Genomic DNA, 22359 nt, shown 5'->3' on the forward strand with positions numbered 1-22359 from the left:
TGGATTTTGCCAGAAAATGCATGTTAGAGGGACTGAGTTGAGGCAAACACCTGGGGCCACTGCTGGATGACATGGACAGTGGCACAGGTAACATATGGCATTCGACACGTGGGAAGTCTTCACATGATGACAAAGGGAGGGACCCAAGAGGGGGTCCCACCGAAGACAGAAGGGAAGAGACAAGATGGAGGGCCACACTAGGCATGGGAGGCCAGGGAGGTGCCTGCATCAGGATGACCTATGATGGGAGAACTGCAAATGTGGGGACACAGAGGGTGGTCAGCAAATGCCCCTGAAAGCACCCATCCCACGAGGCCTATTAACACTGGGTGGGTGTCCAGCCAAATGGGCAGGTAATTTAGGGTGCCTCGAGATATTTTGGATACCAGGCCAATTCATATTCTCCAATTATAACAATTTGCTCTTTGAGTTTCTGTCCAATGTTCCAAATGGCCCATTCTTTAGGCACTTGCTGAGGGACCCTCTGTGCCATGCTTGGCTGACACACACCGCCCCCAGGGTGGTGCCAGTCCTGTCACCTGGGCCCAGAAGCCTCAGGCCTCTAGATTGCTAGTTGGACTGTTGGGCAGGGGGACTGCACTGGAAGCAGAAGTGGGGGTGAGGTAAACCTCCAGCCGCCCTATTCCCCACCTCAGTCCTAGGCACCGTGGAGTGGCTGCTACGGCTCGCCAGACCCTCGGGCCCCAGGGCCCAGGTGACCCCGTGTACACAGTTCTCCTGGCTCTGTAGGCTTAAAGCCTCCTAGCTTCCCCAACTCCAGGCCTCACCCCACCTTGCCCCCAGGAGGTCTGTAGAGCTCCAGACCTCCTGGGGGCAAGGTGGGGTGCTGAGGAGTGGGCAAGATGACACTGAGGGACGGGGGAGGACCTCCCCCAAATGCTCAGAAGGCAGCCACTTGCTCCCGCCTGATGGAACCTCTCTACTCTCACATCTCTATCCCCTTCCCCCCCAACTGGCAGTGGCCAGCTGGGAGCCCCATCTTTTGTGGCCTCCGAGCACCTTCCTAACACCTGAGGGGACACTGCCCCACGCCCCCTCCACTCCTCAGAACTTCTGGGGACCAGCCACTGTCCCCAGAAGTCAGGCCAGGTAGCGGCCTTCTCAATTCCTTTTATTTCTCTATGGGTGCGTGGCCAGCACCCCACAGAGACTCCACTCCCAACTCAGACCAAGCGATAGAGAGAGATTAAAAAAAAAAAATCAAGGTTGTGGAGAGCAGGACATGGTGGAAGCCGGGTGTTGATGGCTCTAGTCGGTGTTGATGGCTCAATGCATTCATTACTTGATCACTGCTCCCATTATGTAGGGAATGGGTACAATTGATTATGAGCGCATAAAAAGCTAAGGAGGGATAAAAAAAAAATAAAAAAAAAAAAAAAAGGAAAAAACCAGCCCCAGAAATAAAAAGAGGGGAATAGATCAATTGACGTAAAATTTGGGGTCCTGATTCTTCAGTAATTCTGCAAGTTGACCTGTGACTCCTCCTGATTTTTCCACCTAAAACCTCTCTGGGACCACTTCCTACCCATAGCTCCCCCCACCCAGCCCCCACTGCCCCCCACCCACCCCTCCAACCGCCAGACTTCCCACACTCCCCACATCAGTGTGAGTCTCCTGGGGATACCCTATAAAGCGGGGTCTCCCCAGGAGACTGACAGAGATGGCCCATAGATGCGCTAGGGGTAGGGGTTGTCCCCCAGATCTTTCCTCCCTGCAGGAGCACACCTAGGGGTCAGGTTACTCGGGCAGCATGTATCACTTGGCAGTGCCATCTCCTTATCTGGCCAAACTTATTCTACACTGGCTAGGCATTGGTCCTCATGGGGGGGGGGGGAGCTGGGGAGCACCAGGCTCACGCTGTAGGGGGCCATGTGGACAGGTGCTCAGATGGAAGTGAGCCCTGCTAGAACACCTCCCTCACTGAGAAAGAGAACTAACAGTCTGGTCACACATAGAGCCCATAAGCAGCAGCAGAAACTAGATGGATTGGGAGGGGAGCTCAAACCATGCAAACTGCTCAGGGAATTTGGGATGGGCCTTGGTTTGGGCAATGTGGTTCGAATCGAAGTTGTTCAGCCATTTCAATGTTTTCATCCAATTATGTGGGTGTGCATGCCTCTGTGTGTGTGTGTGTGTGTGTGTGTGTTTGTGTGTGTTATGTGTATGTGTGTGTTAATGCCTGTGGGTGTGAGTATAATCATGTGCTTTTTAGGGTAGGTAGAGAAAAGTGAGATTTTAGGACTGGGGGCTTGTGCCAATTAAGTTCTATTTCCAGTTTTCATGTTCTGTTCCTCTCCTTGGGTTCTTTCACCCAGCCCCCTTGGTGACATGGGGGACATTTGTGTTGGAATGACCAGTGAAGAAAGAGTTTGGGCGGCTATTGTTGTTTACAGCCAGCTTTACACTAAAAGTGCATGGGGTAAGAAGAGGGCACTGAAGCAATGACATGCCACCTGCAAAATTTTGGGTCCCCTTCCTTTCTTCTTGGGTTCTGAGATCCAAGTCTTAGCCAATTTGACTAAAGATCCAAATGGGAAGAAGATGAAGGGGGGGGGGCGCCGAATTATTTGATTTTGCCAATTGTTTTTAAGCCAATTAATTTTTAGTATGTTTTTAGTCAATTAATTTCTTTAGTTATTTAATTTTTAGATTATCAGTTATGGAGTTTCTTAAAAGTCAATTTGTTTAAAGGGACTGTAATTTTTAAAGTTTTTTTTTTTAATGTGAATATATAATTTGGAGGGGGTGTCAATTGGGTTGTTTAGAGCCAATCAAATTTGTTTGTTTAGAATTGCTGAGATCCCCTTGCCCGATGGTGTGGGGCAAGGGGAACAGCCTGATGTGGGGAGGCGGGGCATGGGGGTGGGTAGGGAGAAACCTGGGGAGGGAGTGGAGCAGAGAGATCTTAGTGTGGGACTTGATGGAACTGTCCCTGCTCAAGAGGAAGTCACAGATTGATGGTACTACATTGCAGAATTACCACATAATTTGGTTCACTGATGGTTGCTGGACATCTCCGAAGAGGCTCCCCCGTGGGCGGGGTCTTTGGGTGGTAACACGATCAGGGGACGATGACGTTTGGCCTCTCTGAACTCTTGGAGCTCTTTGGCAAGCATGCGACCCCGGCGGGCACGCAGGAGGGCAGGCAGGCCTCTGCGCAGGCGTCCCGCGGACTGTCTCCAGGTGTCATATTTGAAGAACTTGCCCATGGGGTATCTGGGGAAGTAGTCCTGGAGAGGAGGTGCTAGTCAGCAGGTTTCAGGGTATCATGTTAGCCTGAGCTCCCATCTAGGTGTCGCATACCCCCAGCCCCACTAGAGTCACCCCAGCTCATGGCAACTTCCCAGAAATATCTATGTTAATGAGCAGAGGCCAATAGTAAAATGTGTGATGGGGGCTTCGTGGTACCCCAAATCAAGAAGCAAGTGGTCTCTTTGTCTCACCCTACAATTCCTTCAACCCCACCCTGCTACCTACCGGAAGTACGGCCTGAGAGGTAGACACGTCCCTCTCGGACTTGGCGGGGGTGGCACAGTATGTCTCCAGGAGGGCCAGGTCGCAGCTGCGGAAGCAGCACTCTTCCACGATGCCACGGCTGCGACGGTTGGCACGGCTTGAAGGCCTGCCTAGAAGTTCCACAGGACAGACAACTTCAGTTAGTGTCCACTGGGGTCAGCACCCATTGGGGTGGCCTCCCCAGCCCCGCCCCCTTCCCTTCCACTAGACCCTGGCCGGATACTAGGTCACCCTGCGGGGGATGCAGTAGAAGTGTGAGCCAGACAGGCCAAGATGCCCAGAAAGGAAAAATAAAGGTGCATGCTGCAGGACCAGCCCCTGGCATCTGGTGCCTCTTGCCTGGTAACTAACACAGAACAGCCTTGCTGTCCCACAGACTCCATGGAGACCAGAGGCCACACTGGAGTGGTTTGGAAAACAGGGAGGAGGAGGGGTGAGCCCCTCGAGGGGGCCATGGTGGACACAGGTGTGGTCCCTGTACTTGGGACCCCGGCCTGAGGGGCCCACCCCCCACCCTCCATCGCTGAACTGTGACAGGAAGGGAAGATAGGGCAGGAGAGAACAAGACGGGAGGGGAGGAGTGAGGCACCCAAAAACCACTCCCTTCTCTTCTCCCGTCTTCCCCCTCTCCCCCACGGTCCGAGGGCGGGCTTGGGGCCCTCCTATCTGTGAAGCCCCTCCGTGCAGGAGTGGCTCTCGACCAAGGACTGGTCCTGCAGGACCCAGGAGCAGGAGTAGATTCCAGAGCAGTTCACAGGCAGGGAGGCAGAAGTGAAGAAGAGGAGGCTGCGTGTCCAGGACCCGGTGAGGAAGACAGAGTGGCCCATGCCAGCAAGGAGAGTCATCCGTTTTGGTGCCCCGGCCCCTCCCAGGCATGCCCCACCCATGAGTACCCATCACTGCCTTCTGTGAGCAGTGAGCCCATGCCCAGCCCCTCCCCCAACTGGGAAATCAAGAGAAGCATGAACATTGAAAGCAGGCAAGCACCCCATGTTGTAGTTCTGGGAACCCCTCAGGTTGGATGGCCAAGGTCCAGCTCTCCCCTTGTACCCCCAAACTACACGTGCGCTCTCAACCTGGCTGAGACGTGACAACCACATTTGGTTTTGCTTTTATTAACTTTAAAAACTTTTAAAACTATCAGACTTGTGACTATGAGATTACGACCTTGTGGGGGGAGGGAGTGGGTAGCTTAAGCGCAAGGCCAGACCAGTGTACTAACTGTCACCCCACCCAGGGAGGCTTGCTGCCCCCCCCGCCCGCCCCCATCTTTCTGGAGTTACTTACTGAAGTAGAAGCCGCGGTCCGAACAGACAAACTGAAGCGTGTCGACAAGCTCCCCTCCGCACAGAGTCTCGCTGGGGCGGTAAGCAGCGGTGCAGCACAAGGCGAAGGCCAAAGAGATGAGAGGCACCAACATCGACTTCCCCACTGGGATCCCCATTGGTACCTGGAGAAAGAAATGCAGGCTTTGAGCTAGAGGCCCCCAAACCACACCCCTAATCCCAAGAGACTGGCTCCTCACCCCCATCCCACCAATCATCTATCATCTCTTAATTAAAAATGCAATTGGAATTTGAAAGACAGCCATGTCACTCTTTAACCTGTGAAAACAGGGGAACTTGAATTGCTGAGGTCAAAAACTACTTTGAGTGTGGAGAAATTCAATGGACCCCAGAAAGGTACCCCGTGGTGGCTTTTAACTGTAAGAAACCCTGGAGGACCACCCATCCATGGGCACAATTGCAGCTTAACCACACCCACAGCAGCAGGGGCCAGTGCTGGACACTGGACCTGGTTTCCATGCTATGACATCATGGGGGTGGGGCCAGCCCAAGGGCACATCACTATTGCCACTCCTCCTCTGGCCTCCAAGCACTGGCCAAGATGGCAGATAGCTCCACCCTACCCACCGTGGAGCATGTGCATCCAAAGGGACCAGTCCCAACCTCCCCGCCCCCCAGCTGGCCACCCCTCCATAAGCAGCATAGCCAGCCCCACCCATCCACCCCACCTCCCAGGCCATGGTGAGCAGGGTCCATGTCAGAATCCAACGGTTAGCGCAATGGGACAGCCAGCACTCCTGTGAGCCTTGCTCTCCAGGGTCACCCAGTCCTCCAAGTATAGACTTTCCTGGGCACCTCAGAGCTTGAAAAAGAGCCTAAAGTTCCACACCAGGCCTCAACCCTTACCATACATGGCCAGGGACCCTAGAGGTCCCTTTATGGCCCTTAGAATCATCTTTCTGATAAGAGTTAAATTTACCCAGGGCAGCAGTTTGGGTCCAGAGGAGGCTGAATACCCCATTTTGGAGGGACACACCCCCTCCACAGGCTATGTGGCTACTGGCAGGGACAATGGTTAGCTAGCTTTTTTAGTGGTAGGAGGCCACCATGACCCACAGTAAGCCACCCTGACACTTCAGTTAAGTAGAGCCCTCCAGGCCGCAGCCCCCAATCTCTGCTCCATAGGCCCAGAGGATTTCTTGCTGCAAAGAAACATGTGAGAGACCAGTGCGAAATAATCAAGAAACAAATTTGTTCGAGCTCCCTTGGGTAACTAAAAGTCATCTTTGCCCACTTCATCAATACCCAGACCGACCCTCCCAATACCCTCTGTGCCACCAACCACTTGAGATCATCAGGCTATAGCTACAGCAGTTAGTCCTGGGGGCGGGGGCAGGCAGGCAGAGCTGACATCGAAGTCCCTTCCCAAAGCCAGATAACACTGGCTGGTCCAGCCCAGGTGTCCAGGAGAAGCAAGCAGGAGATTGACCAGGAGGTAAGGGATAGGTGAGGGCCCAGGAAAGGCCCGGATTTGTTGGAGTGGGGAGGCAGAGAGGAAGGAAAAGTAGAGGACTGGGCAGGTGAGGAAGCCTGGATCTAGTGGGAGCATAGGACAGAGGCTGAGGGAGGACGACGGCTTGGGAGAGGTAGCAGGCCTGGCTGCAAGGGCAGAGGCCCCAGGCTACCCAGTGTCCTGACCACCCCACTGGGCAAGCCGGAGTGGGGATGGCAGCAGGGTCCTGGCTCCAAGGCCCTGGTTACCTGAAGTTGGGTAAGGAGGCCGCTGGGGCTGGAAGAGGATGAAGACAGGAAAAGGCTGGAAGGTTCTCACAGGAGAAGCTAATGTCCAGTTTGCGAACTGGTCAGTGCCTCCGCTTTTTATGTCTGAGTGGCTCCTCCCAGTCCCGGCTCCACCCTACCCCCACCCCCTCCCTGCTGACCACTCCCCCCGCCCCCTTTGCACCCGCCCCCTCCCTCCTTCCAGCCAGTCCCTTTTCTCCTGCACCCCCAAGAGCAAGCCTTGGACCATTCCTTAGCAAAGCACCACCAGTGGGAGGGGGGCCTCATCGTGCACCCCCAACCCTTTCTGCACAGACCAATGAGGGGAGGGAGGGGGCTCCTTCCCACATCCTCCTATGGAAAGTTCCACCCAGTAAAAGGCAGGGGCAGTTATTTCTCTTTGAACTGTAACATTTCTACCCCTCTGAGCCCGAAACCGTCCCCTCTACCCCCAACATTCCAGGTTGGGAATGTTGGGGACAGAGTTGGGGTGTGTGGGTGGGGGGAACAGCTAACTGTGGGGTCTGGCTTGACTCTTTTGTCAATTTGGGGGGGCTCCTGGCCCCGCCCACCTAGTTTTCCTTCCTGTCTCATTGGCACAAAGTCAACATACCAGGGTGGGCTTCAGAGACTCTGCCCCCCTCCTCATCACTCAGCACCCTGGGGGGGGTACAGGGCCTGCACAGCACGAATCGTACATTTTATGCAGCTCATCCCCCCCCTTCCCCAACACACAGTAAAGCACCAGGAATTCTCCTGTGAGTTCAACTTACGCACCCCCTCCCCAACAGTCCCCATACCCCCGCCCCTTCCCCCACTCCATGGCGCACGGGGGAACAAGAGTTTGCTTAGGGAACGAGTCCCCAGCCCCCCACCCACCGCACCAGTCCCGCCATGCACAAGCCGGGCCCTGAGCACCCCCCACTCCCAGGGCCCCTGAGAGCCCTTACCTGGAAGCCGGCGACGCTGCCGCCCATCTCCCTGCTGCGGGTATGCAAACCGAACAGCGGGCGAAGGCCCTTCTGCCGGGCACTCCTCTGCCAGCGCCGCTCTGCCCGAGTCGCAGAGGCCGAATGTGCGACGGGACAGAACGGGGAGATGGCTTTTTTGGTGGGGAGGGGGCGTCTCTTCTGCTTCTTTAGGGTATCTTAGGGCTGGGGCGGGCCAGATATTGTACTTTCGGGGGGGAAAAGGTATCGGGAAATGAGGTCAGCTGTTGTATCAAGGATAGTTGGGGGGCAGAGATAGTGAGAGAGACAGAGTGAACGTGAACGGGGGGGACCACAGAGAGGGAGAGAGGGAGAGAGGACAGCGAGAGGCGGGTAGGCTCACAGCGGGAGAGGACAGCACCGAGAGAAACAGAAAGCGTATAATTAATCCACTTGGGTAGGCGAAGGCAGAGGGCGGACGTGAGGGGGAGGGAGTCTGAGGCGAGGAGGAACGGGGAGGGGGCAGGAGGGGAGCTTAGGAAAGGTGGCGGGTAAGCGGGTGCGCGAGGGGGGGCGCACCCTAAGCAGAGGAGAGGATGCAACTTCGAAGGACCGAGGACGGTGTTGAGGGGGGAGGAATGGAGGCGTCACCCCGGCCACGGGCACCCAGCTCGGTTAGGGCCGACGGAGCCCTCAGCCGTCGTAAGCCCGGGCTTCTTGTGGGGGGGACAGGCGTGGCGGCGCCTCAGCTGCTCGGGACTGCAGCGAAAAGAGGGGAGCAGCCGGGCTGCGCGCCGGGGAGGGCTGGGAGGGGGAGCGCGGGGGATGACAACGCCGGCGACCTGCAAGCCGGACTGCCTGCGGTGGGGACCGCCTCCTCTGGCGAAGCAGGAATGGGGTGTTGAGGTAGATAGAGGAGGAGGCGGTGGGGAGATCCGCAGGCCCGACGGAGCGCGGCCCCGCCGACGGCGCCCTGCACAGGAGTTAGCAGCAGCGAGGTGGCGGACGGCGTCGACGCGGGGCCGCCAGCCCGGATGGAGGCGCTGGCGGGCCGAGCGCGGGCGGGCGTGGGCCAGGAGGCGGGGGCGGCCGGAAGGGGGGGCCGGGGGCCGGCCTGGCCTCACGCAGCTCCGCCGGAGAGCAGGCGAACTCCGGGCGCCAACGCCCGGTTCTTATAGCCGCGCCACCCCGCGGCTCCGCGCCCGCCCGGGCCCCGCTGGCCTTACGCCCGCGCCAATGGGCGTCCGCAGGGCCCTCGCCCCGCCCCGGGACCGCCCCCGCAACTCGAGCCACGCGGGGAATGCGGGTCGGGGGCCCTTGGCACCGGGGTTGCCGGTGGGGGGGGAGTGGGGTGCCTGGTGGCAAAGATGGGGGTGGTGCTGTGCGCCCCAGCAGGCCCACTAAATTCTGGGTGGCTGTCCCTAAAAATCGAGGCCCCATGTCATGTTTCCGGGGTGCCCTGTGCTTGTGCAACACGGGCGCGTGGTGCGAACCAACGTGCGTGGCACTCTAGGCCTCAGTGGTAGTGGAGGAACCTGTGACCAGTTAGAGGGTTACAAGGTAGGCGCATCCCGACCGACTGAGTTAAGGCGCAGGTAGTTGGGTCGAGGGTCCTAACAGGGACCTACTTGCCAAGCAGGGGACAGTCCCCTGGATAGTCTCGGGCAGAGCGCGCAGCCTCCACCTGCCTGAGCAGGCAGGGCGGGCTGCGAGGCACCTCGAATAGCAGCAGCCAGATCCTACGCGCCCCTAACCTCTGCTTTGCTCGGGATCTCCTAGCAGCCTTGGGGGGCCACCAGGTGCACCATGAAGGGAAGGCTGGCTTGGCCAAGCCAGATCTGGGCCCCGCGTGGAGCCCCCCACCCCCGCACAATGTCTGCGCCCTTCCGCAGAAAAAGAAGCAGGGCGGGAAATTTAGCTCAAACCAGACCTGTAAGCCAGAGCTCACTGAAGTGCTTCTAAGTGGCGCGCCTTTGGGACCCCACCCAGTATGTGCAGATAACAGTTCCCTGTCCTCAGCACTTTGAATTTGCTTAGTTGCAGGTTCGGCCCCAGGGGCCAATGCGATAATTTGGGGTTATTAAGAAACTATCCCCGGGTGGTTTCAGATATAAGAAGCCATTGTGATTTTTACCAAGTCAAAATCACGCCTAAACCTGTGCACCTTGTTTCCCTTTCCCGACCTCCGCACCTCTAGGCCTCTAAGGGGCCACTTCTGGCGGAAACTGCTGCACCCGGGGCTAACCTCCCGGCTCGACCATCAATCACCGCGCCCGCGCTCTACATTCGTTTCCCCAAGCCCTCGACCTGTAGGCTTGGAGGCTCCAAGCCGCCCGAGAGCTCTGTCCTTCCCGCTTCCTGGCCGCCCAGGCGCTTTCCCTACCACCGCGTTGTTTGCAGAGTGCACACAAAGTGGCGCGCGTTTCGGAGCGCCCAGCCCAAAGGAGCGCGACCGCGGAGGGAGAAGCCAGCAGCCCGCTCCCGCGCTACTCCGCAGCAGCCCTGAGGACAAACTGCGAGGTAGCCGGTGCCCCGCAGTGGAAGAGCTGGGGCACGAGGGAGCGCGCCACGGGGAGCTCACCGCAAGGCCGAAGGTCGGGTCCGCTGGCGCAGGAGGATCGGAGGAGAAGGGCGGGAGAGCGGATGAAGTGGGAGCTGCTGAAGTGGACGCTGCTGAAGGTGAGCGAGACCCCAAGGGCAGTCCCCAGTGAACCGGGGCAACGCCCAGTCCGTTGGAAGACCCGGGGACAATGCCCAAATTTGGGGGAAACTGGGGGCAATGCCCAGTCGTTTTCCTGGACACGGGAGCAGCACTGCCCACGTCCTGGCCGCCGCGCAGTGTCCGGTGCGTGTTTGGGGCACACACACTTTTCCAAAATCTGTGCTGCCGCTGGGACACCGTAGGAGAAGTGACGAGGCCGATATCAATGTTATGCGCAGGACGGGAAGCTGCCGAAAGTGGCCAGCGGAAACAATGATCAAATTTCGGGGATCCCAAATCAGACCCTTGTCTGATTTGCGGCCCTGGGAATGAGCGGCCCAAAGTAGGGGGACTCGAAGGCGACTCCATAAATGGGAAAACTGTGGCGAATGACTAAATTTGAGATTCCAGAAAAATTAGAATCCAAGTTGGGGAATGAGGAAAATTATTCTATGCAAAAATGGGGGGCATCTTGATCCAGGCCTAACGAGAGGAACCCAATATTTTGGTTAGAAAGCTTGGGGAACCCACAAAATCCTAGACTAATTTGTATAAGTTAGGTGGTTTGTTGTTGCTGTTGGGTTTAAGAAAATTCCCAACATGAAATTTGGGGGAGCTTAATTTTAATTGTTTAAAAATGGGAGATGAAAAAGCAACAGATGGATTTTAGGGAATTCAGGTCAGTTCTTTTGGGGGGTGGGAGTGGAGACTAGGGTTCACCCTGAAGCCGGTGGGCCCTACAGCACCCGGGAAAAATCACCTCTAATTTCTGTGGCTTCATAGAAGTCCTCTAGAGAATGGGGAAATGCTGTCTAAATGAGGTGGAATTAGGAGTGCAAAGCAGTCCATTTGAGAAAGCCAGAAAAATCAATGTCTTTTAATATTTTAATTTCTTAAACAGATTCCTATTGATCTTTTTGTTGAACAAGGGGGAGTTTGTATGTTTTCTTGGACAATGTTTGTTCTTGGAGAAACATACTCCCTGTTTTGTGGATCAATAAAAATTACCCAATGGATGATGAAATCTAAATTGCAGGGAGTAGAATTAGTAGCTAGGAAATTTGTAAGACACAGACGTTTAAAACCTAGGAATTGGGGGGGGGGATCTGGGACTTTTTTTTCAGTGTGCTTTAGGGACCATAAAACATTATCCAAATATAGGGAGACTCCAGTAGAAGTCATAAATTCAACAAAGTTCATTAAAGTTTAATAAAAACCCAACTCTTTGGAAGAAAAAAAATCTCAATTTGTTTTGGAGTACCTGAATTTGGGGGGCCCAGGAAAATAATTTCTGAATCTAAAGTTTCCTAGACCTTGGAGCACTTCAGGGCCAGTCCCTACATTACAAGGAATAGAGATCATGGGTTCCTAAATCATGGGGCCTGAGAACCAATTCCCCCAAATTTGCAATCTGCAGAGATTGTGCAAGATGGTGTGTGGGGGGGGGGTTGAAATGTAGGGGGGCTGAGTGGGTGTATAGCTGGCATTGCAGTGGGAGAAATCAGAACCTTTTTGTGACCCAAGGCTAACACTAAGTATGTTTTGGGGGGCCTGGCAAATATTGCCTAATGTTCGAGGACACCAGGCATGAGCCAACACGGGGGGGGGGTGTAAAAAGGATACAGGATGGTACTGGATTTTGCAATTGTTGTTTGAGTTAAAAAAACAAAACAAAACAAAACTTTTTTCCCCCAAATTGTTAAGTTAAAGGGCTTTTAATATTTGGTGCAGAAAAAAAAATGCTCAGTGTTCAAGGATTGGGGACATAACATTCTAATATAAAGAAAAAGGACATGGCCAAGAGTTAATTTTGTGCCTTCTGTGACCCAGAGAGACATGAACAGTCATATAAGACTTGGGAGAGCATGGAAAGCCCTCTGCCACACACAAGTTCATGCCTTAGATCATTGCTCAGCCTGCTTTGGGGGCTTTAGTGAGAGCGTTTATATTTTAAAGAACCCTAACCATGGCCAGAATGCTTGCAGGAGCTCTAGGGAACCCCAAAGCCCTGTGACCAGTGTGTATGCATGGAAGTTTTTTTTGGGGGGTCTTGTTAAGTGAATTTTAGATGTGACTGGTGAATGCACTTATTTGAGGTGCCTACATTTAGGGGAGGACATAGAAAAAAGAAGGTTGGGACTTTAAAGGTTCCAGGAAAATTGTTAAAGCTGTCTGGGTGGGATTCAACTTGTAAAATTTGGGGTTAGGGCAATAGACTACAGAATCTAGTGTTCCATGTTAATAAAACCAGAGGACGGGTGGTGGGGGAAGAGAGTCAACAGGAACATTATTGCAGATATAAAATGATAGGAACACGGGAGACAGTGTCTAAAAGCTGTCAAAATGTTCACTCTCCCAAGTAAGGAGATTTTGTCAAAAGGACTAAGGACCCACGCTTATTTTAAATTTTAGGGAACTGAGGATGGTGTTTTTATACCTATATATAGAAGCTTGCATTTAAAATGGTTAGGAGCCAGAAGCAATCTTGGGGGCCCAAGCCAAAATAATCTAATTTTGAGGAGTCAGCAGAGGCAGAATTCCCACCCTTTAAAATATTTGGAAATCAAGTATCAAAAACAAAACAAAACAAAACAAAAACCAAACAACAACAACAACAAAACCTTTTCCCTGTGAACAGAACAAATGCTGACAGATTTTGGAGCCCCCCCCCCCAAAAGCAATGCTTAAATTTCAAGGATCTTAGTCAGACTAACGCCTGAGGTGCAGAGAAGCCGGCAAGTTCCTCGAGTTGTAGGGGGACCACAGAGAACTAGAGCTGAATTTGAGAAAGTGAGCTCCCGGGCCGGGAAGGACAGGGCGCCAGGATCCGCGGTGCCAAGGAACTCGCACGGAGCAGGGGCGCCCTCACGGGGGAACCCGGGCGCGGGAAAGAGGCACAGGCGACGCAGATTGGGAGCACCGACGCCACAGAGCGCGCGCCCGAGCCAGCTTCGGTTTTTTCCGCTCTTTCGCCTTCTAGCCAACGAGAGGGTTTGGGTCGCGGAGGCCGAGCTGGACGGGCGTCGGAGAGAGAGGCGGAACGTCGGGTAGCAATGCGCTGCTCCCCGAGGCTCCTTAGGTTCTGGCGCCCCGCTCGGCTCCCCGCCGCCCCTGCGCCCCACGCGCTCAGGCGCCCGCGAGCCTAGGCGAAGTCGGGGCCAGGCAGCCGCCGGGGGCAGACTAGTCCCTAGCTCGGTTTGGGGGCCCCGGGCACCCCCAGTGGCTACCCCTGACCGCCCCTGCGCTAGCACACGCCTATCCGGCCTTGTCCGCTCCCTAACGATTAACAATGTAGGAAATAGTTTTGTTTGGGCACTGTGGAAAGTGGGTAGAAAATGGGGGAGCAGAGGAGAAAGTGGGGGGTGGGGGGAGAGCGTCGCAGAATGACACAGTGGTGGCCGTGGCCGGATGCTAGGACTCTTATTTCGTTTTCTCAGAAAATTTCTGCCACTAGCCTCCCAATCCTGGCTGGGGAAAGTCCAGCTCCTTAAAGGCAAATATTAAACCCACACACCATACACAGGCTCACCGTACTGTTGCTGGGAACAAGGCCACCCCCTCAAAGTTGAGCAATGCTGGAGGTGAAGGGCCATGATTCTAGCAGGACCTGGGGGTTGGGGGTGGGGTGTTAGATAGGGGAGCTGCTGGAGAGCCGGAGAATGAGGAAAACCCTGGGGCCATGACTGTAAGCATGGCTTGTCTCTATAACCACCCGTAGAGGATGGTATGCAGGGAGGACTCTGAAAGCCTAACACTCTGGGGAGGCAGGAGTTAAAGTCAGTGGACAGGTGTGGGGACCTAGACAGGGCGAGGCATCTCCATATTATCTTGGCAGGACTGAGAGAGCCCCCACCCCACCCATTTTCCACCCGGAGCATGAAGCACGTGGGGAATGTTCCCCTTTCAAATTCCTGTCCGCATCAATCACCCCTGTGTCCCATTCCAAGAACATCTGGCCTGTCTCCCCCCACACACACCCATGCTGCCCCCTCCCCCCATCCACCAGCCTCTATCCCTGGCTTTTCTGGCCTCTCCGAGTTTGTGCCTATAGATTTGAGGAAGCTTCCAGCTAGGAAGACGGGTATGGTGATGTTCCTCATTCCAGGGAGACTTGTGAATTTGTTGGGAGTAAGGAACATTAAAAAGGTGTCTGTGAACACCTCCAGTCCTCGTGAGAGGCCAGACTAGGCTGCAAGCCCTCTGCTAAGGGTCTCCTTTAGGGGAAAAAAATGGCAAGGGCCGGCAGAGGGGTTCTCTACCTTTCCCCAAGAAGGGGCACAGGCCGGAGATGAGCAAGGTTCTGGGAACAGAGCCCTGATTCTGGAGTCCTGCCTTCCTTTTCCTAACGGGCATCTGAGAGGGCAGCAATCATAACCTGTGGCCTATTTCAGAACCTAATCTCTGCTTTCTGCCCTCCAGAGGTCTCTGGAGAAGCCGCTGACTCACACCCCGGAGATGAACTCCTGGACTTTGCCAGGTAGGAAAACGCTGAGGTCACCTTCAGGTGCCCACTGAAGAACCACCAGAGCACGAAGGCGGGGTAGGGTGGGGGACAGGGGACGCATGTGTTCTTCTTCCTCTATGTGGCTGCCCGTAGAGCCTTCACCTGACCTTATTTAGTCAAAGTGTGGCTCAAGGGGCAGGGAAGAGCCTGGTACAGTTTGGGGTCAACCTAGGGCTCAAAATCACACAGCCTACCCCCAGCCAGGATCAGCGACAGATTCTTTCCCTAAGGCTCTCTCCTTTCCCTTATTTTTTCTCCCCTCTCCCCCCTGCAATGTAGAAAGGGGCCTACCTTGCATGCATGGGATCTATTGTTTCTTCTAGATAGGGCTTGGCCCACTAGACTTTAGCCCTTACCCTCCCCTGCTCTGCCCCACCACTGAGGCAGTCCAGGTCTCCTTTCTGGGCTTAAAAGCTCAAATTCTGAAGAAACTAAATACCCTATAAGATTCAGACTTACCCACTAAGCCTGGCTGGCACCCTTAACCAGGGCCTCTGCCTGTCTTTCCCCTCTCTCCCTCCAGGCGGTGGGGCTTCCTTATCCCCCCGCCCCCCGCCCCGTGACTTTTCCTAGCTTGTCACCCGAGCTAACTGCTCAGGAACAAGCCAAGCATTTTCCACACCCTACTTCTCTCTGAGGGTCCCCAGCATGCTCTTCCTCATGCCTGTGCTGGATGCCTGCCACAGAGGACACACTCAACTGGGCTGCGGACTTGGACACCACATAGGGACTCCACACCAGGAAGACCCAAGCAATGCTCTGTGCCAATCTTCAAGCCTGGGAAGAAGTCACTACCTGAACCACCAACATGAGGATCGCACCAAACTGATCAACACAACCCACACCAAAAGTAAGTAAGGGTTGCTGTGGGGGCACTGGAGAGGGCGCAGCAGGGAAGGCCGGTGTGCTGGGTCTGGATAGACTGAAGCCATATTACTATGTAATTGCTTTAGTGTCTGAACCAACATTTGAAAGAAAGTTCTTGGCTTCTTTCTGGCATGAGCTTGATAGCCTGGAAGAGGGGTGGAATTCACCTGCTGGGAAGCCTGTGCCATTTGAGGCTTAGGCACAAGGACACAGACCTACATGCTGCCCCCCCCCCCCAGTCTCCAGTATTCCACCAGACACAGCCTCTGCCTCCCTGGTCCCCACCCAGTACCTGACCAGTGAACTGCAGGGCCACCAAACAGCAGAGCTTCCTCGGCAGAGTCCACAGTGCTTCTGGCCCTGTGCCCTCTCTAGCTGCTTCCCACCCCATTCACACACAGGAAACCCATGGCCTTCAGAACACAATAGAATTAGGACACACACTCTCCTAAGGCCCTTTGCAGCTCTCAGAATGTCTCTTTGGTCATTATGTCATTTGCTGTTCACAGTTCAGCCAGGAAGCCTGAGACTGTCACACACTTTGACAAATGGGGATAGACACAGAGAGGTCAAGCCACTGGTGCAGGGGCACCACAGCTGTAACTGCATAGCCAGGGGAAGGGGGGACAGGACCCCTCACACCCAGCTTTCCTTGGTCTCCAGATTCTTTTTAGCTAACAGTTTGTTTTTCTTTTTTCTTTCCTCAGATTCTTTCCTCATCTGGAACCCTGCCTTTTCCCCTGGAGCTGTCTGATACCCCCCACACACCCTCCCCCTCCCCCCCCAGCACTTGCTTCCTTCGCCCCTGGACTCCTGGGAGCATTACAGAGACTGCTGCTGTGTGTCTGCTTGGCCTACACCCCTTGTTCCCAAGGAGTGACACCTGGAGCACACCTGAGTCCCAGATACTGACTGACTAGACTTCCTAGCCTTGGTTGGTTCCTTGGCTGAGTCTTGCATTTGCAGGGGCTCTGATGCTCCTGTGCTAGAGATACCTCTGTTCTGCTGTATGCCTGAAGGACACTCACCTCTGAGGAAGGACTGGGGCTGGTGGGAGGTTTCGGAGGTTCCATTCAGTTCTGGGAGCGTGGGGTTCTCCTGGGCCACAGGCCACAGCACTTGGGCACGGGGCTGGAGTCTCGGGATGCTCTAGCCTGTTTCTTCTCAGGTTCCACCTCAGGCTTCAGCTCAGGCTCAGGCTCAGGCTCAGGCTTCAGCTCAGGCCTCGGTGGCAGAGGCCTCGGCTCGGGCCTTGGTGGCAGAGGCCTGGGCTCGGGCCTCGGTGGCACAGGCCTCGGCTCGGGCCTCAGTAGCAGAGGCCTCAGCTCAGGCCTCGGTGGCACAGGCCTCGGCTCGGGCCTCAGTAGCAGAGGCCTCAGCTCGGGCCTCAGTGGCACAGGCCTCGGCTCGGGCCTCGGTAGCAGAGGCCTCAGCTCGGGCCTCGGTGGCACAGGCCTCGGCTCGGGCCTCGGTAGCAGAGGCCTCGGCTCGGGCCTCGGTGGCACAGGCCTCGGCTCGGGCCTCGGTGGCACAGGCCTCGGCTCGGGCCTCGGTGGCACAGGCCTCGGCTCGGGCCTCGGTGGCACAGGCCTCTCCTCGGGCCTCGGTGGCACAGGCCTCTCCTCGGGCCTCGGTGGCTCAGGCCTCTCCTCGGGCCTCGGTGGCTCAGGCCTCTCCTCGGGCCTCGGTGGCTCAGGCCTCTCCTCGNAGGCCTCTCCTCGGGCCTCGGTGGCTCAGGCCTCTCCTCGGGCCTCGGTGGCTCAGGCCTCTCCTCGGGCCTCGGTGGCTCAGGCCTCTCCTCGGACTTAGGTGGCTCAGGCCTCTCCTCGGGCTTAGGTGGCTCAGGCCTCTCCTCAGGCTTAGGTGGCTCAGGCCTCGGCTCAGTCTTAGGTGGCTCAGGCCTTGGCTCAGGCCTTGGTGGCACAGGCCTTGACTTAGGCTTCTGCAGCTCTGGCTGGGCAAGAAGTTTAGCCTTAGGAGACTCAGAACCCTGGGTTAGGGGCCTGCAGTCGTCGTAGTCGTTCTCCTCTTCCTCCTCCTCCTCTTGCACAGTGAGCTCTGTTTTAATTACTCGGCCCCTGAGGAGGAGAAGCAAAAATCCTTGAGATTATCTCAAAAACAAGTCTTCTCCAGCTGAGTCTGGACCCCTCCCCCCCACCTTGCTGCTGGATGGGGAAGCCCAAGGGTCACCTTGTCATGGTTGGAGCACTCCCCCCCCCCATCCTGTCCCTTCAGCTGCCTACTCTCCCCACCCCCTTCTCAGTAGATGGGAGGAAGCAGTTGGTGAGAAGTCACTTTGCCAAGTTTGACAACTGTTCAGGGAGAGGCAGGAGACCCTCCTTTGGGAAGGACAAACTGGCTCCTGCCTGGCTGGGGGCAGGGTGGTGGTGGTGGTGTAAAACTGCTGCACACAAAAGGCTTTCTTTGAGAGGTCACAGCTAAAAATGTGAATGTCTCCCATTCCTCTCCTCACACTTCTACCTTGGATGGGAGCAAAACACCAAAGGGCACATGGCTCTGTGTTAGGAAGGCAAACTCTGGAAGGGGTGGCAGGGCTTCTCCCCATAAACATTATGCCGGGTGGATTAAGGAGTCTGGGATCCCAGTTGCAGGGAAGAAAAGCTTTGTACACAAATGAATGTGCACCTGGGAGTGCTGCGGCTGCTGCTCCAAATTCCTGCCTGTGCACAGGGAACACTGGAGGGAGGGGGGGTTAAAGACAGGCACAGCCAGGAGAAAAGCAGTTTTGGTACTTAAACCCTTCTAGGGAATAGCAAGGCACATCATCCTATCTACCTACCCTCCAGTATCCTGGTGGTAGTTAGGAGGTACAGGATGTAAAAACAGGGAAACTTTGCTTTTAAAATTTATATATATATATATATATATATATATATATATATATATATATATATATATATATATATATATATATATATATATATATATATATATATATATATATATATATATATATATATATATATATCACCCCACACTGCTCCAGAATCTCTGGCCCCTCTGCACAGTTTAGCTGGGAGCGGGGTTGGGGGAGAAGCGGGGGGGGGGGCATGCACCGGGGGAAAATTTTCACACAGAAAAATTTCACATTTGCAAAAACAGCTGTGTACTCCCGCTGGGAAGAGAAAGAGAGCTGCCTCTCCCCTTTGCATGGTAGATTAGTGAAAGAAACCATACTTTCCTTATAGCTTTGTGTAGCCCTGTAAGTCCCAGTCCCAGTTGTCCTTTTGTCCCCTCAGAGGTTGAGGTCACTCTTAAGACCGGTTTAGCGGCAACTTTCCCCCTCTTCAGAGACCAACTGAAGGATCCTAACTCTCCCAAGTCCCCAGCCACCTACCCACACCCGAATATTTAAACTGCGCATTCACTTATACACAAAAGGCATGAACAAGGGGGAAATCAGTTAGTTACCTGTACTCTAGTCGCTTCGTAGTTCCTGAAGTTCCCGGACGGTGGATAAAGAGGACTGGGGAGTCACTGGTGCCCAAGATTCTCTTCCGAAATTGCCCGGACGATGATCCGCTGGCTGGGCCAATATTAGCAGCCTCCTCCAAAGCAGGGGGTGCTCTGGTTGTGGTGGCCGGGCCCTCCAGCCGTGGCGACGATGTTGCGGCAGGGCTGGAAGGGGCTGAGTCTGAGTCTGAAGAGACGGTGAGAGGGAGTTCTGGAGCGTGCATGATAACAGAGCCCCTAGAAGCGGCTTCTGCTCTCCAGCACTGAGTAAGGCACCTGCTCGAATGACACCACGCTTTTATCCCTCACCTCGTCTCCTCCACGCCCACTTCCAGCCCCCTCCAAATTTGGGAAATGATATGCCAGCAAAGTACTGCAAAGACTTCTGGGGCAGCTGACTATGGCGCAACACTAGGGTATGGGGGCATTAGAGGGTGGGGCTTTGGCCCCTGCCTGACAGACAGGAAGGCGTCTATGTAGGTTTGAATTAAGCTAGAAGCACTTCCTGTTAGCTAGGGGGTAGGGACTATGTGCAGGGGTGGGGAGTGGGTGGGGCTTCACTGGATTGACACCTGGCAGTCACTTGACACCCTGGAATGTCTGTGGGCGTGGCACAGGTAAAAAGGGGCGTGGTTTATGCAAATTAGGGTCCGGATTTAAAATAAATATTAAAATTACGTTCTAAGGTCTTCTGAGTATGGCGTATCCTTGTGACACAGCGCCATCTTGTCGTCTCATGTTTCATGGACACTCAATTTAGAATTCGTCTCTATCATCAGTCATCTGACCTGGCCCCTTGCCCTTCTTTATGAGTGGTGCCAAGCATAAGCATACTGGTACAGATGGCATGTATAGTGACACTTGTTCACCCTTTTGGGGATGTTAATTGGGTGGGTTCTCACCCCTTTTTAGCCGAGTTGCAGTGCTGTTTAAGGCACGGACTCAAACGCTGTTTAAGGAACGGACTCAAATGTCCTTTAAGGCATGGACAGCTGCTGAGATGGGGCTCAGATAACAAGTATTGCCTGAAGTCACATTTAAACTCTGAGACCTTTGTTCCTGGCTTTGAGGGAAAACAGAGAGTAGAGTAAAGTCTCAAAAAAAAAAAAAAAAAAAAAAAGGCGCACTCCACAGAAACCAACTAGTCTCTACTCTTTGTACTTTTGCATTCTAGCTAATCTTTTTATCTTACTCAGTTTATAAGCCCAAGCTAAGACTTAATTATTCCCTCTCCATTTGTTGTCCAAGTTCCACCTGAAGTCACTTACTTAGTAGTTGAAATAGGCATGTTTAGGGAGAATGAGACTTTCTGTAGGGGAAGAGAAACTTTATGGTAATTTATTCTTGATGGAAGTAGCTCAGCATGATACAAATATCCTATTCCATGGGAGAAGGGCAAGTGGGATTTCTCACTATGCTCGTGGATGACCCCAAATCATATATGGGATTCATAACAGAGGGCATTTCATGCTTAGCAGAGTGAGGCAATCTTTTCCTTGTGAAGATTCTAGACCTACTCTAGGCCCTGAGACTAGAAGTATGTGACAAGTGCTGCCCTCTATTGTCCACAGCAAAATGCCTGAACATTGCAAACTGCTACCACTAAGGCTTTCTGAGAATGTTTGGCTGGGATTTACTAAGCCAGAGGTTGACACGAAGAAAGTGAAGGCTTTCTTCAAACCCGTGAAGAGATTCCATGAAAGCTCCAAGAAAGGAGCTTCCTCTGAGCTGGTAGAAGATAAGGGGCTATAAAGAAAAAAATGGCTACATCCCAGAGGTCACAGCCAGAGAAGAAGAACTTTATTTATCTTAAATGTATCCAAGCTCTATTCCCTTGAATTCCCCTCGGAATAGGTCCAGAGCTAATTTTATTTTATTTTATTTTATTTTATTTTATTCTAAACACTGATTGTTTAAGGAAGGGAAGAAGGCAGGCAACAAGTGCCCATGGAGGAGTAACTAAACCATGGTGCCACTGAGGCAAGAATGGGGTACAAAGTATCAGTGAGTTAGAGTTTGAAGGGCATAGCCCTTCAAAATTTTATTTCATGTTCCATGGACAGTCTAGGGGACACAGGAGGAAGGGACCATTTAAAAAAAAAAAGAACAAATATTGAGGTGTAACTATGAAGACACAGCACAGAAAAAAAAAAAAACAACAAAACAAAACTACTCACTTGAGGCTTGGGAAAAGGAGAGTCACCTAATTCAGGGGATCTGCCTGGACTCTCATTTATGGAAAACAAAGCTGAAGTACCTCTAGAAATCCCCAGCACCCAGTCTTTCTTCCTGGACTGCTAAAGTGGCCTCACGCTGAATCCGATAGGTATATCTTTAATTAAAATACACCATCTAAAGTTCTCACTGCAGGGATCTGGAGGTACTCAGGGAAGGGAAGTGGTAAGAGGCAAAGCTGTAATTCTTCCCCCTACAGAGAGAAGACCTTCTATAGCATCATGGTATAAGTGAGTTCTGTAGCCTTGTACTTGGGACTGAGACTCCCTCTCTCTTGTCATATCAGGCATTCTTTTCGTTATATATCTTCTTGTCCTAAGACCCCCGAACCTCAAACACCTTGAACTATCCATTTAGTTCTAAGAAAACTTTGTTCTATTTATATTAAAATAAGTTTATTATGGACTCTTTCTAGGATTCTAGATAAGAGGTGAGGTCCGTGGGATGTACAGGGTGGATCAAACACTGTTCTTAATCCTCATTGGCTTCCCCACCATTCTGCACCTGGAAAGGGAATTTGCAAATCCGGCTCGAGCTTGACATCTGGTGGTCATTTAAGAGATTGCACTGACTCTTCAGAACATGCCTTTCCCCCCACAATCATAACTACCTTGGGAATGGAAAGAAGAGGAAGGAAGGTGTTAGGGCCGGAGACGTAGTTCAGTGGTAGAGAATCTTGCAAGCATGTGCTCAATACATAGCACAGGAAAAAAAACAACAACAAATCTTCTTATCCTACCTCACATTTGTCCCCAACCCTTGCACACTGATTTCTTCCCCTTGGCTGACTGGCAAGGCTGAGTCAACCTTCTCAAAAGCTACAACTCCACAGCTGAAAACCCAGGAAACCTCCTGCTTGGAGCTAAGAGGTCCATTCTATATACTTCTACCCACTTGGCATCACATTGGAAGAGAGTGTGTACAGGGAGGGGCCAGTGACTGCCTAGGTTCAAATACCTATTCTGCTCATTACATTGGGCAATCAATCTACCCCAGACTTCCATTTTCCCTTCTGACTCCACAGACTATTTCTGGAACCACATAGAA

General features: G+C 53.6%; 2 protein-coding genes across 4 annotated transcripts; one reads left to right on the forward strand and one right to left on the reverse strand.

Moving 5' to 3' along the window:
• Window positions 1-2197: 2197 nt before the first annotated feature.
• Window positions 2198-10447, reverse strand: Igf2 (insulin like growth factor 2). 3 transcript variants are annotated; one of them, XM_021190708.1, is made up of 4 exons: window positions 10113-10447; window positions 4825-4987; window positions 3499-3647; window positions 2198-3251 (listed from the first exon to the last, which is right to left on the reverse strand). In XM_021190708.1, the coding sequence occupies exons 2-4, from the start codon at window positions 4979-4981 to the stop codon at window positions 3015-3017; spliced, it is 543 nt and encodes a 180-aa protein (XP_021046367.1). In that variant the 5' UTR covers window positions 4982-4987; window positions 10113-10447; the 3' UTR covers window positions 2198-3014. The 3 variants fall into 3 exon arrangements, with proteins under 3 accessions (XP_021046367.1, XP_021046349.1, XP_021046358.1); XM_021190690.2 differs by lacking the exon at window positions 10113-10447 and adding an exon at window positions 7553-8671; XM_021190699.2 differs by lacking the exon at window positions 10113-10447 and adding an exon at window positions 6585-6688.
• On the forward strand, window positions 8970-16357 carry LOC110328387. Its single transcript, XM_021207825.1, has 5 exons — window positions 8970-9028; window positions 9729-10210; window positions 14652-14709; window positions 15375-15586; window positions 16311-16357. Exons 1-5 carry the CDS (start codon window positions 8970-8972, stop codon window positions 16355-16357), a joined length of 858 nt encoding a protein of 285 aa, XP_021063484.1.
• Window positions 16358-22359: the final 6002 nt, after the last annotated feature.

Source organism: Mus pahari, chromosome 1 (assembly GCF_900095145.1).
Source record: "Mus pahari chromosome 1, PAHARI_EIJ_v1.1, whole genome shotgun sequence".
Classification (NCBI taxonomy): Eukaryota; Metazoa; Chordata; class Mammalia; order Rodentia; family Muridae; genus Mus; species Mus pahari.